Source organism: Leucopleurus acutus (genome assembly GCF_964270905.1).
Source record: "Leucopleurus acutus genome assembly, chromosome: 4".
In the NCBI taxonomy this organism is placed as follows: Eukaryota; Metazoa; Chordata; class Mammalia; order Artiodactyla; family Delphinidae; genus Leucopleurus; species Leucopleurus acutus.
Genome location: NC_139146.1, coordinates 33,767,868 through 33,783,598, shown reverse-complemented (window position 1 = coordinate 33,783,598; position 15,731 = coordinate 33,767,868). Strand labels below are relative to the sequence as shown.

At 34.0% G+C, this 15,731-nt stretch overlaps 1 protein-coding gene across 1 annotated transcript in view; it reads left to right on the top strand.

The window, feature by feature from the left end:
• The window catches only part of ARHGEF38 (Rho guanine nucleotide exchange factor 38), a gene marked incomplete at its 3' end in the record, with an annotated part of 154,567 nt that extends 143,377 nt beyond the window's left edge, over positions 1 to 11,190 (top strand). The window contains exons 11-14 of the mRNA XM_082838419.1: positions 701 to 844; positions 1,680 to 1,878; positions 2,023 to 2,282; positions 11,005 to 11,190. Coding sequence (XP_082694545.1) covers positions 701 to 844; positions 1,680 to 1,878; positions 2,023 to 2,282; positions 11,005 to 11,190 — 789 coding nt within the window. The remainder of the gene's footprint in view (positions 1 to 700; positions 845 to 1,679; positions 1,879 to 2,022; positions 2,283 to 11,004) is intronic.
• Between the last annotated feature and the right edge of the window lie 4,541 nt (positions 11,191 to 15,731).

The window sequence follows — 15,731 nt, the reverse complement described above, 5'->3', positions numbered from 1 at the left end:
CCACAGACACCCACCCATCCCACCACCACCCCCACCACTCCCCATTCCATCTTTCAACATGGTCTTCTGATATGGTGGACACAGTGCAACTGGACTTCTTCCATAGCAACTAAAGTCTCCCTAAGGTGAGTGTCCCAAGAGAAACCAGCAGAAACTGCATGATCATTTTTAGCCTAATCTTGAAAGTCAAACAGCATCACTTCCTTTATTCTATTTATTTCAACATTCTAGTCATTGAGGCAATCATAAATTCCCACCCAATTTTGAGGGAAGGGAACATTGACTCCACCTCTTGATGGGAAACATATCAAAGAATTTGCTTATTTGTTTTAACCACCACAGGATCTTAACCAATGTTTCTTGTTTTAGCCTTTTTCTCCTTCCTACTGTACCACCCCACCACACTGGAGAGCACTATTGCCATCAATTACTGAGTCTTTCTTCCCAAAATTTTATTGCTATTGTAATTTTTTCTCTGCTGTTTCCTTTTATTTAAGCTTGAACTTAAAAAAATCCTTGTCATTTTTGTGGGATTTCTGGAGACAACAAATTAGATGGTTTTGATATAGGAGTTTTAATGTTGCCCTAATTTTTCACTGTGGAATATGGTATAATTTTTCACTGTTCATCACAGATCTACTAAATTCAATACCTAATATGGTTAAGTATTTGTCTGGGAACGTCGTATTTCTACCTACAGGTACCACTGTTGGCTTCAAGCATCTCTGAAATTCAGAATCGAGTACTAGAAGAGGTTCAAAATCTGAATTTTGCGAAGGATAACAGTGCTACATTTATTGAGAGGAAACTTAGTTTTGAAAGGAAGAAGACTGTGCAAATTCTGGTGAGTTTGGTAGCATTCAGTAACAATGATGACTATCACTTTTTTGCCTTGATCAAATCATAATATATTATTTTCCATATCACTTATGTCATTCTAATATCCTACAGTTTACCTACTTATTATATGTAGAATTTCTTGTCTATTTCTAGCCTCTATACTATGAACTCCATAAGGTCATAGATTTTTTACCTGTTTTGTACATGATGTATACAAAACAAGTGCCTAAATCGTGCCTGACACAAAGTAGGCACTCTATAAATATCTGTTGGATGAATGAACAGAATTTTATAGAGCAAAATCATTACAGTTCGAACATTTCATTTTTCTCGATAAGGAATCCCACTTTGCAGAGATGAAGTGGCTTTCTCAAAGTCACTTAGTGGCAGAGCTGGGACAGGGGCCAGGCCTCTTGACTCCTGCCTAATTTACTGATATTATTTCCTGGAAAAATACATGCACATGTACAATTTACTTAATTAAATATTATTTATCAAGTGCTTAATACACAAGTGATTGCCTACAGCATGGCAAAGAATTAAAAAATTGTTCAACATCAAAGAAGGATTAGAACCTCTGCCTTCGTATTCTCAGCTGAATTTTCTTTTTTCTCTACAACACTGCCCTCATGTGCTAACTAGAGAATCTTTCCCCGCATAACTCAGCTAAATACTTTCACATAATAACTTGATCTCTGCCTCAACATTGAAATAATCCTTAATCAATGTATGGCTTCAATAGTTAAAAAATCTCCAGAGAAGAAATATCTACCAATATTTATCTGTGCGGATTTTATTATACATCTATCTGAACCAAAAGCTCTCCTTACTTCTCCCAGCCGGAAGTGCCACGTCAGAATGACACTCACCGCTGCAAACTTCTATCCACGTACAGTACAGAGGAACTCTACCAAGCTAAGCGCAAGTGCAACGCTACACAAGAATATGACATCAATCTTCTGGAAGGGGAGTTGGTGGCTGTGATGGAACAGAAGGATCCGTTGGGGAGTACCAGCAGGTGGCTTGTTGACACAGGAAGTAAGTTTTTTTCATAAGAAGCAAAGAACTTCCACCTCTCTTCTAGTTGAGATTTTCCCAGGGGGCCTCTGTGTCCTTCTCTAAATGCAACTGTTTGGAAAGAGTTATAAATAACCATGTTTCTTCTTTCTATTTCCTATCCAGTTATAAAAGGATATGTGTATTCCTCCTTCCTAAAACCCTACAATCCAGCAAAAGTGCAGAAGGTGGACGCCGAGAACAGGTTCTGTGATGATGATTTTGATAACATCAGCCTCTTTGTGTCTTCACGACCAGCCAGTGACAGTGTCACAGGCACCCCAGAAGGTAGCATAAGTGATAGTAGCTCATCTCTTAGTGGAACATGTGGGAAGTCTGAAACAAACGGTACTGATGTTGACAGTTTTCAAGAGGTAGATGAACAGGTAAGAATTTGAACCTGATGTAAAGACGCTTGGCTGTTGGAATCATGAAAGATGTTCTATCTTACTGTGAGACTTGGTGGAAGTGTCAGCTTCTCTGTAGCACTTCTCTCTAGCACTTCCTCTCTGTGCACCTTTTTGCAAGGAATTTAATTCTCTGAGCCTGTTTCCTCAAATGAAGAAAAGAGGACAATAATTCCTACTTTGCAGAGTTGATGTGTGGATATTAGAGATATTAGATATTAGAGATATTAGAGATAATTTTATATGTAAAGTACCCAGCACAGAGTAGGCACTGAATAAATAGTAGCTGTTACTACTTAAAGTGAAGTGAAGATGGTCTCTTTATACTTCCCCCATGAGAGGAAAACAGCTCAATACTGAACAGATCACCGCCATCAGCAGCATGTGGAAAACTGACCGTAGTTTCTCTGAGAGCAGTATCTTCATTGCGCTATCTATGAATCAGTCATTTTTAATCTCTTGCATAATGACATATACTATTGACATATACTGAAACTTTTTTTTCTTTTTTTTTTTTTACTGAAACTTTTAAAAGCTACCTTTCTCTCACTTAACCAGTGCAAAAGCTATTGGCATAACCCTTTCCCAAAATGGTAAGTTAACTATAATATAGGGTTCCTTTTTGCTACCTCAGAAATGTTAATCCCCAAGTGGTGACGAACTAACTGGTTCCTTTTTTAAACTTGTTTTTTTTTCCTTAGTGGCCTTTTTTAAAAATCTGTATTGGGTCTTCGTTGCTGCCTGTGGGTTTTCTCTAGTTGTGGCGAGCAGGGGCTACTCTTCGTTGTGGTGTGCAGGCTTCTTATTGCGGGGGCTTGTTGCGGAGCACAGGCTCTAGGCACATGGGCTTCAGTAGTTATGGCACATGGACTCAGTAGTTGTGCCTCGCAGACTCTAGAGCACAGGCTCAGTAGTTGTGGTGCATGGGCTTGTGGGATCTTCCAGGGCTTGAACCCGTGTCCCCTGCATTGGTAGGCGGATTCTTAACCACTGAGCCACCAGGGAAGCCCCTAGTGGCTTTTTATTAATTAATTTTAACTTCTTTTTTAAAAATAAGGTTAATACATGTTCTTTGTGGAAAGTTAAAACAGTAGAAAGATATATGTAAATTAATAGTAAAGGTCTTTATTCTCTCCTCAGTCCTACTTTTCAGAGACAACATGCAGGTATATCTTTTCAGATATTGTATTTACATGAGTGAATTTATACTTAGACGAGTGGGAACATATACGTGGTACATAATTTTTTTCAGTTAACAATATATCTTAGATAAAACAGTACCTAAATATCTACCTTCTTCCTTAAAAATTCTGCATAGTATTTCATTATCTGGATACATCATAATTTATGTAACTATTACCATAATAATAGACATTCAGAATATTTTGAGGTTTTTAAAATTTCAAACAATATTTCAGGCCAGATCCTTGTTCATCTATTTTTATACACTTATATATGAGTATATCTGTAGGGTAAGTTCCTGAAAATACTGGAGTGTCAAAGGATATGTAAAGTCTTGATATACATTGCCATACTGCTCTTCAAAACTATTTTTATTCAACTTCTTTCAACAATACATTGATTGCTGTCCAATTCATGACTGATACATTAAAAAAGTTTTATTAAGTTCTTATTTACATACCATACAATTTATGCAATTTAAGTATACACTGCACTGACTTTTAGTATATTGACAGGGTTTTGCAATCATTACCTGAATCCAACTTTAGAACATTTCCTTCACCCTAAAAGATCCTTTGAACCCATTTGCACTCCTCCTCTTTCTCACTTTTAGCCCCAAGAAATCTTTAATCACTTTTTTCCTCCATAGATTTGCCTTCTTTGTATTTTTTGTATTAATGGAATCATACAATATGTGGTGTTTTACAGCCAACTTCCTTCACTTAGCATGTTTTTTGAGATTCATCCGTGTTGTAGTATGTATATGTATTTTGTTGCTTTTCATTGCCTAACGGTATTTTACTCTATGAATATAGCATATTTGGTTTATCCATTCACCAACTGATGGACATCTGGGGTAATTTCTGTTATGAATAATGCTGCTATGAACATTTTGTCTTTGTGTGAATTTCATTTTCTTGAGTAGATCCCTAGGAGTGGAACTGCTTATTGGTAAGATTAAGTTTTTAAAAAAACTGCTAAGCTGTTTTTCAAAGTGACTGCCCCGTTGTATGTACCCAACAGCAATGTATGAGGATTGTGAATTGCAGTTTCTCCACATCCTTGCCTTATTGTCTGTCTTTTTTATCACAGCCATCTATCTTAATGGAAGTGGTGTCTCATTGTAGTTTTGATTTACATTTCCCTAATGACTAATGCTATTGAGTATCTTTCATGTTCTTATTGGCCATTCCTGCATCTCCTTTGGTGAAAGGTCTTTTCAAATATTTGCCCATTTAAAAAATTGGGTCATTTCCCTTCTTATTATACAGTTTTAAGAATTCTTTATATACTCTGCATAGAGTTCTTTATCAGATATATAATTTGCAAGTACTTTGTCCCAGTCACTACTGATTCTAAACTCATTTATACATTACTATGTGTTCTTACCACTTTTCTGTCTTGAAGTTTCAAAAACCCTGTTTTTCTATTACTCATTCACTCTCTTAGTTTATGCAGAGTTTCTATAAGACAATATAATGTTATAATACCAACTGATAAATGAATTTTTATCAGTGAAATCTATATACTTGATTAAATGTCCTGGCTGGCTTTTAATAACTTCTAGGTTACTAAGATAACTTTCTAAGTTATCTTAATGACCTAGGACAGACACTGGAGGACCAAATTTGTGAAGATGACCTAAAGCTGCCTTGATGTTGAGTTCTAGTTTTTACTTGGCTTTACAGGGACTTTTAGATTAAGCACCTCACTTAGGCTCTTTCAGCATGAACTGTATAGTCTAAAATTGCATCTAGTGCCTACTAGTTGCTACTGCAGAGTAACTGTCTTTGAGTAAACCTATTATGTATCATGAGAATTAGATCCATTAGAAGTTTCCATTGCTGAGAGGAAAAGTAATGAGATAATTTTCTTTTGCCCAAAACAGAAAGTATATTAATGATATCTCTCCATAAAGTGCTACTTGTTTTCTTTCTCCTCTGAGTTTCGAACCAATTCAAAACAGACCCTGGTGTCAGGGATATAAATCTAAACATTATTACAAATATAGCTGGATTAGAAAATGCAGCTTGGATCTGCGGTCACATAGAATCCCCTATACCTTTGCTTTGAGTTGAAATAACGCAACCCAAATTGCAGGTCTCTTCTGATCAAATAATAATGGCATGATCTGTATTAGTTTTCTATGCTGCATAACAAATTGTCACAAACTAAGTAGCTTAAAACAACATAAATTTATTATCTCACCGTTTCCATGGTCAGAAGTACAGGCAACAGCTTAGCTGGGTGCTCTGCTTGGAATCTCAGAGAACTGAAATCTAGACGTTTGCTTGGCTGTGCCTCTTTCTGAAAACCAGGGCTGTCTTCCAAGCTCATGGTTGTTGGCAAAACTTAGTTCCTTGTTCCAGTAGGAACAAGGTCTCCATTTTCTTGCTGGCTATCAACCAAGGACCACTGTCAACACTCAGAGGCTGTGCTCAGATCCTTGCCACGTGGCTGTCCCTATAGGCAGTTCATGACATGGCTGTTGGCTTGCTCAAGGCCAGCAGGAGAGCATCTCTCTGACTTCAAATCTTTCCCTTCAGAGGTGACTGGACTCTCTTTTAAAGGACTCACCTGATTATGTCAGGCCCACTAGGATAGTGTTCATCTAACTCAAAGTCAACTTATTAGGGACCTTATTAGGCACCGTTGTAAGATCCCTTTACCTTTACCATGTAATGTACCCTAATCACAAGAGTGAAATCCCATCATATTCACAGAGGGGATTATACAGAACAAGTTCAGCAGGAGGTGGTAATTTTGGGGTTCTCCTTAGAATTCTGCCTACCACAGTATGTAAGATGCCTTGTTTGGCAAGCAGGATGTTGGACTAATGTGATAATCTTTGGTACTTCTTGAAGAGGACCAAGTTTAATAATGGCTAAAACCAAGTTTTAGAGGGAAGTAATGGCTGAGAATCAGTGCTCTTTTCTTTTTTCACATAAATAATACTGAGAACATAATTTTTGACATCAAAAAAGTTGTTTTGCACTAATTCTAGATTCATTGTCCGGTCCCTCTATACATTTTTTCAGCTGCCTATGATGATAATGCTATATATCTAGTGTGTCATTATTTTTAAAGTGCTTCAAAAGTCAGCAGGCTGTAACATATTTAAGTAGTCATTAAATGATGCTTTAGAGAGCTATTTATTGACATGAAAAGATTTTAAAATATATTTTGAAGTGAAAAAGCAGGTTGCAAAAATTATGTGTACAATAATTACATGTTTATTACCACTTTAGGTAGGTAGGTAGATAGAAAGAAAAGTGGAAGAAGAAAAGGAAGAAAGGATAAAAGAAAAACAAGGTATTAATAAAAATTAGTAAATTTCTTTGTGTTTACCTTTATTTAAAATTGTTTTTTACAAAAATTACTTGTGTAATAACAATTATGAATTGTTAACTAAAGAACAAGAAAGTTTGCTCCTGGTGGGTAAGAGAGAAGAATGAGCATTTTTCATGCCATATAACTATCTTGGCTTCCTGAGCTAATATGATATAATACTGTAAATGCTGGTTTTGTAGCTTTTTAGTTTTGGAAAGAAAGATTAAAATACATTATGATTTTTGTTGTTGCTAACTGGAGAGCTGGGATGAAATCAATAAAATGAAATTCAGTGAAGATAGGTAATGTGGCTCACTAAGGGAGGATAATTAAATGCACAAATATAGCATAAGGAAATGCTGAACTGGCAATGGTACCACAAGGAAAGAGCTGGTGGTTATGAACAGTAGGTAATAAATTGGGTATGAGTCAATAATACAGTAATACAGAGTGTTATTTAAAAAGAGTAAATGCTGTGGAGAACTGGGTTGTAGTCATAAAATATTGTCCATAAAATGCGTCAGAGCTTTACAGATTGCAAAGAAGCAACTAATAAAATATATTTTCATAAATGCCAAGGTTTGGAAAAAAAGGATTAGATGATTATGTCTTAAATTTACAAAATTTTAATGTGTCTGGACCAAAACATAATAACACTGAAAGTCCAACAGCCTAGAACAATTAAAATATTTTTTTAAAAAAGAGAGAAAACCTTTAGCTCTTAAATCCATAACAGATTGAATACTTCTAACCTGTAGTCAAACGTGATCGACTACCGTCTCTTTAAAAGCAGACTTACTTCCATTTTGAGTATCTATCTTAAGTGGAAGCACAAACATATATAAAAACTGAAAAATCCTCATCCTAAATTAATTTTGGACTATGACCATCTAAAATATTGAAGGTATATATTATAATTTTGTACTTTAAGTTTACAATTTTATGAGAATCTATATTGAGCGTTTAAAATATAAGCTTTGCCATAATTTCATACCAAATAGATGTAGGTGGAAGATTTTATATTGCCCTTGAGAGTATATATGCCAAATTGAAAGACCACCACAAATATTTAGGAATCATATATTAGCAGGTAATTTGACCTGCTAAAAAATCTATAGCTGCACTGATAAAGTATATACATTATGTATAAAAATTGCAAAAGATGGCTAGCAACTGCTAATGTGGGCTCTTAAGATTATTTCAGAAGCTGTGTTATGATACATGATATTCCTGAAAGCTTTTGCAAACCAAATCCTCCACTCTGTTCTTGTGGATATATTCAATGTCTTCACTTTCTAAACAACAAAACATATTAGAGATTCCAGTCCCTTTCCACAAGAATACACTCTGCACATCCTTGCTAGAACAAGAGTTTGGTTCCTAAAGTACTATGAGAAATGGACCAAGCACAGGATTTGGAGTTAGAAGATATGGTCCTAGCAGTACCAACTAGCTCTATGATTATGAGCTTGTTACTTCTTTAAGTCACAGCTCACAGGGTTGTTGAGGATAAAGCACATTTGACATGTAAACTGTTATGAGAGTTATAAAAGGTGGTCATTATTGCTACCACTCCATTGCTCAAGAATTTATGGCATCTCCCTTTTTGTTTTCTCTTTACGTTTTAAAATTACAAAATAACCCATGTCCACCAATCTGTCTTGTATGTATCTTGTATGACACAAGATTATCTCTTGAATGTTTTTGTATGATATCCAAGCCCTTCAGCCTTAGTTTCAAATCAAATCAACATATATTTGAATTCCTACTGTATACCAGATGTGGTCAATGAAAGTTGAAATGTGGTTCCTCTCTCTGAGGTGGAGCTCATGCTAGAGTTGATGAGATGATATATAAGTCAGTGGTATCAGAATACCATCAAAAGCTAAACAGTTCAAGATCTAAAGAATAGCTTACACTGTACCTATACAGTTGACCCTTGAACAACTCGGGGGTGAGGTGTGCTGACCCCCTGGGCAGCTGAAAATCTACAAAAAATTTTGACTCCTCCAAAACCTAACTACTAATAGCCTACTGTTGACCAGAAGCCTTACTGATAATATAAATTCTTGATTAACATATATATTGTATGTTTATGTATTATATATACATACAAGAAAGTAAGCTAGAAAAAAAGATTAAGAAAATCATAAGGATACATTTACAGTACTGTACTATATTTATAGATACTATAAGTTTATGTCATCTGTTTACAAAATGAATCATTTAATACCCACTTCAATATTGTATTATGTGATACAAGACACTGTAGATGTTAAATGTATTGCTAACACTAGACATCAGAAATGAAAAAATAATATGAAAAAGCAATTCATATTTATTTACAGGTATAATGATTCATGCATTGAAAACAAAGCAGCAGCAATAGGATTGCTTTATGGTAGCCTAGTGTAATCAATATGATTGCTTCATGGTAGGCTAGTCTATACACTAATGACTGAATCATTATCAAATTTTTATGGCATACAGTATTATAGCCATATTCATAGTACAATATTGGAAACATTGTTTACTTTTAAAAAAAACACTTACCTGTGATGATAGGCTGATACGCAGTCTCTCCAATTATGAAGAAGAGGCATACTGAACAGTAATATAATTCTTTGAAAGCAAAGTTATAAAACAGTAAGAAAACGAACACATTTTTTATGTTAAATATCACTCATCTTATGCCTATGCAAGTAAGGGTAGACTAGTTACTATATATATTTTAAGCATTCATGACATACCTTACTTTTTCTTAATTTTTTTGATATTTCTAAACTATGTGGTTCGTCTGTGAGTTTTTTCAAATAGTTGCAAATCTCCCCAGATTTTTCCAATAATTTACTGAAAAAAATCTGCATATAAGTGGACCCACTCAGTTGGGTGTTGTCCAGGGGTCAACTGTAGTCCCCCCTCCACATTACCCAGTCTCTTTCCTGCTCAATGGAGTCACCTTATTTCTCATAATTTCCTTTTTATATTGACCTTCAATTTTGAGAAAGTTAATCTGCTTGCCTTTCCCATATACTGTTTCCATGTATTCATCTCTGTACCTTTGAATAAGACATATCCACCCCTTTAACAACTTCGTCACCTGTAAAAGGTTACTTCTTCCAAAACACAGCTCACAATTAGCTGATATATATATCACCTGCATTTGTAGGGCGTTTTTTGTTTTGTTTTTGCATGTGCTCCTTTTTATTGGCATTTGTTTTTCCTAGCTGGGTTATAAGTTCTCTGATAACATAATATCTGGTTATTAATAGATACTTAATAACTTCTAATTAAATAAATGAATGAATAAATGTTGTTAGTTGATTGCTAAATTTTATACCATAACTGAACATTTTTATTAAGTCTTATGATTTTAGTGGAGGAGGGACTAATCACTTATTTAGAGGCTTCCTATGCATCTAATAATTATGAAGTACTCTTTTGAGGTTAAAGAAAAATTCTTTTGACTGAAATATATTTTATTAGTCTCTCTAGGTCACTCAAATAATTTAAAATTATAAATTTAATACATTGTCATTATAAAAGTTTATAAAATGAGTCAACAAATAAAAATGAAAATCACCTCTAATTCTACTACTCAAAGAAAACCATCTAACAATATTAGACACATATTGCACATCTGATTCTGTATCTTTTGGGGGGGGCGCTGAGCACTTTATCATAAGAATTTTCCTGTGTTATTAGTCTCAGAAAACACTATTTTTATGACTACAAATTTCCTTAATGTAAGTATCTAGAATTTAATTTTTGCTGAACCTTTAGTGCTATTCCAACTTCCCTCCCACTTTTCACCTTATAAGTAAGTCGGTATTGCAGTAACATTATTATGCAATAATCTGTGCCAATGTTTCTATTTCATAGAAGAGACTCTTAGAGCTATTTCTGAATCAAAAAGAGTTAACATTTAAAAAATCTAATAGAAAGTGCCAAATTGCCTTCAAGAATGGACAGTTTAGACTCCTCCCAACAGAACAATAAGAATGGAAATTTCACTCTATTTTCATCTTGGGCCATACTTTAGCAAAATAAATCCAACAAAGGAGTTGGGGAGTGACTTTGGAAAAATAAGAAAACTTCAGCATTTCTTCTAAAAGCTTGGAAGTCTTTATTATGTTTGTCTAAATTTTTAGGCTCTGCTTCTAATAATGTCATTTGCTTCTGTGTCTAGATTTTCTATGCAGTTCATGCCTTTCAGGCACGGAGTGACCATGAACTCAGCCTTCAGGAATACCAAAGAGTTCATATACTTAGATTTTGTGACCTAAGTGGCAACAAAGAGTGGTGGTTAGCTGAAGTTCAAGGGCAGAAGGGCTATGTTCCAGCTAACTACCTTGGGAAGATGACTTATGCTTAAGAAAATAAGCCTTTGACTTTTATCTTCTGGCAAGTTGTTGACTGACTACCTCATAAAACCGACATTACAAAATGTTGACCTAGAAATCAAGAAACCTCCAAACTACATGAACTGATACCATACCAGGTTTTAAGGAAGACTGTACTTCCAAACAAGATTATTTCAAAATGTATTATGAAGAATACATGTTGAAGGAAACACAACAAACAAATAGCAAAACAGTCAAAGCTCCAACTATCAACTATGTAAAAGTGATCTTCTGAAAGGGTAAATATATTCTTTATCGTCATGAAAGGTTGGATTTAAGGACAAGGTTTTTTCAATTTACTGTATTTTATTTTTCTGTATTATATATTTTGCCTTCAATGTTTTTGTTTTTCATATTCTCTCTTTTGCACACGCATGCACATATATACATACACACAAATATATACCATATACATTACATGGTTTACACACATATATGTGTACTATATGGTATAGATTATATACACATATGCATGAACCAGGGAGTGTACTAAAGAGACACAAGAATAGAAATTGTACACTTAATTAACAGTCAACTAGAAGTCTGATATGGACCCTCTATTTTCTTTTTTTGGCCACACGGCACACCACAGGGCATGTGGGATCTTAGCTCCCCAACCAGGGATCAAACCCGCGCTCCTGCATTGGAAGCGTGGAGTCTTAACCACTGGACCGCCAGGGAAGTCCCTGGACCCTCTCTTTAATGTAAGTTTCGAACTTAAAAAAAGAAACTTGAATAACATAATAGTGATAACATTTACTGAATGCATACCACGTGCCGGACATTGTTATAAACACTTTATATGTGGTAACTTATTTGATACTCACAACATTATGAGGAAACTGTTGCCTAAAGAGGTGAAGTAATCTATTTAGCCCAAGTCACACTGCTAGTAAGTGGTAGGGCTGAAACTCAAACCCAGGTCTGGTTCTGCGGTCCACACCCCTAACCACTACATGGTATACATTTACTATGAGCAAAGAACATAGTGATAAAAGTAATGAACATTGATGAGGACCATTTTCCTCTTAGGTCCATATTTAAGTATTGAGAAGTTTTTCAAAATCAAGGGCTATAGGAACTTCCATGATAAGCCTAGAGAAAAGGAAGCACCTAGGTTTATTATTTTTATTTTTTGCTTAAACATTTTTGAAAGTATAATTGTTTAAAAACTATCCTACGTGATCACTAATGATACTTTAATGAGAAAATATTTTTGGATCACTCAATCATGTAGACGATGAATGGGGAATGTGTGTTCCATGTTCTGAGCTAAGATGTAAATAGTTTTAGTTGCTGATTAGTACTTAGACCAGGTAGGCATTGAGGATAACATCTGCTGTAACACAATGTCCCGGAACACTGAACTTTAATTTAGGAATAGCTCAGAACTGTCCCCTAAGATTTCAGGCATATTTTGTCCCAAGACATTTTATTGAACTAAAGATGCTTCTTTGAAACAGAAAAAAGATTAAATTTGACTTGGTGGTTTCCTTTAAACACCAAAATAAGGTGGATTTTCATTGTCCATATAAAATGTGTTAATACACTAAATTTTAAGATTAAAATTACTTTCAAAGATTTGATCTCTATAATATATATCGTTACATATATTACTGAGGAATACGAAAAACAAATGAAGAATGCTGCTTCTCAGAGAGCTGTTGACTTTAGCATACATATGACATGTATAACCACAGAAATTCATGATAAGGCTTTACATGACAGAAAAATTTATATTTTATGATACTGTTTCTAAAATTCTTAATTTAAACCTGGACTTATAAAGTTCTACTTATAAGTTGTTTCTGCATAAAATTTTTTTTGATGAATAATTTGCACAATTTATTTTGCTTAGTGAGTTGTATGCTACATCATTTAATTGATTTAGAAAATAGAAAAAAATGTAAATATTGGATTTATATATTAATTTATGTTACCATGCTTATTGTTAAGTATTTTGAATATCACCCATGGAAAGGTCCCATATTGGAGCCAGCAAAATGTCCAGTGGCTGTCTTCACTACAGAAGGAGGCATATTTCTTTTATTTTTAAAACTTTTTTTTATTGGGGTATAGTTGTTTTATACATAAAATATTTTTTTGAGTTGGATTCCAAAAGAAGACTGGATATACAGGGACTTTTTGTCTTTTAACTTGTGCCAACTATGAATATACCCAACCCGTGGGGAATTTTTTATATAATTTAAATTAGTTGTGACCTAAAAACTCCCCCCACCACCCCCAAAATGAAGCATTATAAAAGTAACACATATCTGCTTTTCTGGCTGATATAAGTGACTAGATGTATATGAGAAGTTTTGTCTACCTGTGTGGTCTTAGGATTGATGCTTCCAGTCTGACCTTACAAGACACCACACCACTAAAATCATAGCTGCCGTTAGTTGCTGAGCAAGAGTTGTAATGAAGCCACCTTCTGCAGTCCCCCACCATTGTGCAGAACATCCATTACATTGTTGCTATTTTAAAAATACAACCTACATTTCATATGCCATTTAGGCTTTTTTTTTTTTAAACATTATGCGATACATTTGTTTTCTAAGTATGTTATTTCAAATCAAGTAATTGTAATTTTGAGGTCAGGAATTATTTTGTTGGGTCTAAGGGAAATAAAATCCCAAGACAGTTATGATGTATATAAGTCTTCAAGAAGTTTAAAAAGATAAAACTGTTGGTGCCATCATTACAATTTAGGCAAGGTATGCTAATATAATTATATATTCTTTCTTTATATCTTTAAAATTAAATGTTATTTTATAGTATAGAATTCTCTGAAATAGGTATTTTTACCAAGAATGAAGGGGAAATTTTTGTGGCTAGTTTTCTTCACAAAACAAATAAACAGGTGTATATATACGTTTTATTTAGTATTTATTTTTAAATACAGATGCCTTAAACTATACACATAATAAAGTTTAGAAATTATAAAAAAAACAGTAATACAAAGTTACCATGGGTGCTTAAGTCATGTGAAAAAGTCACAAGGCCACTATATGAACATTCCTTATATTTTAGAAAAATATCTGGTCTTAGTACAAAAATTCTATGAAGGAGGAATTGTGCAGAAGAGATAAAATGCACATTGTTAATCATATAAATGCAGCATTGCATGGAATACTTTTAAGTGCTGGTATATTCCATATCTTCCCTAAACTATAACTTGGACTTTTAGAGATGCTTGTCACTATTTGTGATGAATATTTAGATGATTTACAAAAATTAGTAAACATGGAATTAAAAACTCTTCACTTTTCCATAAACTTCTTGGACTTTTGTCAATTGCAAAAACCTCTCAAAGTTCTGTGAGTAAAGAGAGGAAATCTTCATATTCTAAGATGGCAAAACCACTTTACTTAAATCCTGTTTGTCATAACTAGTTTCTTAAGGCACTCAGTGCACCCTTCAATACTGAATACATCTAGAAACCTCACAAAATTTAAGCTAAATTAGGCATATAAGTTTACATTATAGTTGATGAGGAAGGAATTAAATTTGATTGATTGGAAGGACACTAGACTTTATACTCTCGAGATATCCTACTACTTATGGAATGATACTATTTTTAAAGTCTATTTAAAAAAATTTTTTTAATTATCTCCCTCCTCTTATATATACTAAATAGTACATATATAAAAAGCCAGTCATTAAATTCTCTGTGATCTACAAGATTATTCCAATATAAAAATCTTTACTCCAGGAATTCAAGCTGAGTCTCTGTAAGCCAGTTACTGCACACACAATATTACACTCTAGATACAGATAAAATTTGCTTTAATTTTTCAGGAAAATAAGTCATTTTAGTATATACCAGAATAAGATGTTCTTGTTCAAAAATCTAGGGAATGTATTCTTAGTTAATTAAATACAGCTTATCTTACTTTAAAGAAATAATATTATGGTATGTAAAATGTATGGCTTTCTCTACTTGCTTATATAATTTTTATAATTATTGCACCAAGTGTATTTCTATAAAATGATGTATTTCCTATATAACCTATGGTCATCACAGTTTATAATCTGTTACTAATAAACAGTACTACCACATCCTTGTTAAGAGTCAGAATCACCTAACCTTTGAATATTAGAGGTCTTTCATTTGATCTCATTCATTATCATCATACAGGAGGAAACCAAGATTACACAGCTAATACATGGAGGGACTGGGATTCAAAAACAGGTCTTCTGACTTTAAGCCAGTGTTCTTTTAACGTTTTCTTTAAGTCACTGAATTATCTGATTAAATAATCTAATGGAAAGCACGATATACAAAACAGAGAAGTGATATTGACCAAATTTCTACTAAAATGGGATTTGAACTTACAATGCTAAAAGCTTGCTTTTTGGCTCAGCTATGTATCTGTCTATTCATTCACTGAGCCAAAAGCTGCAGTGGGAGTACCATGGTGTGCAAGACAAACAAAATCCTTGCCGTCACACAATTTAAATCCAATGGGAAAAACAAACGATACATAACAGAATAAAAGAAGTGATA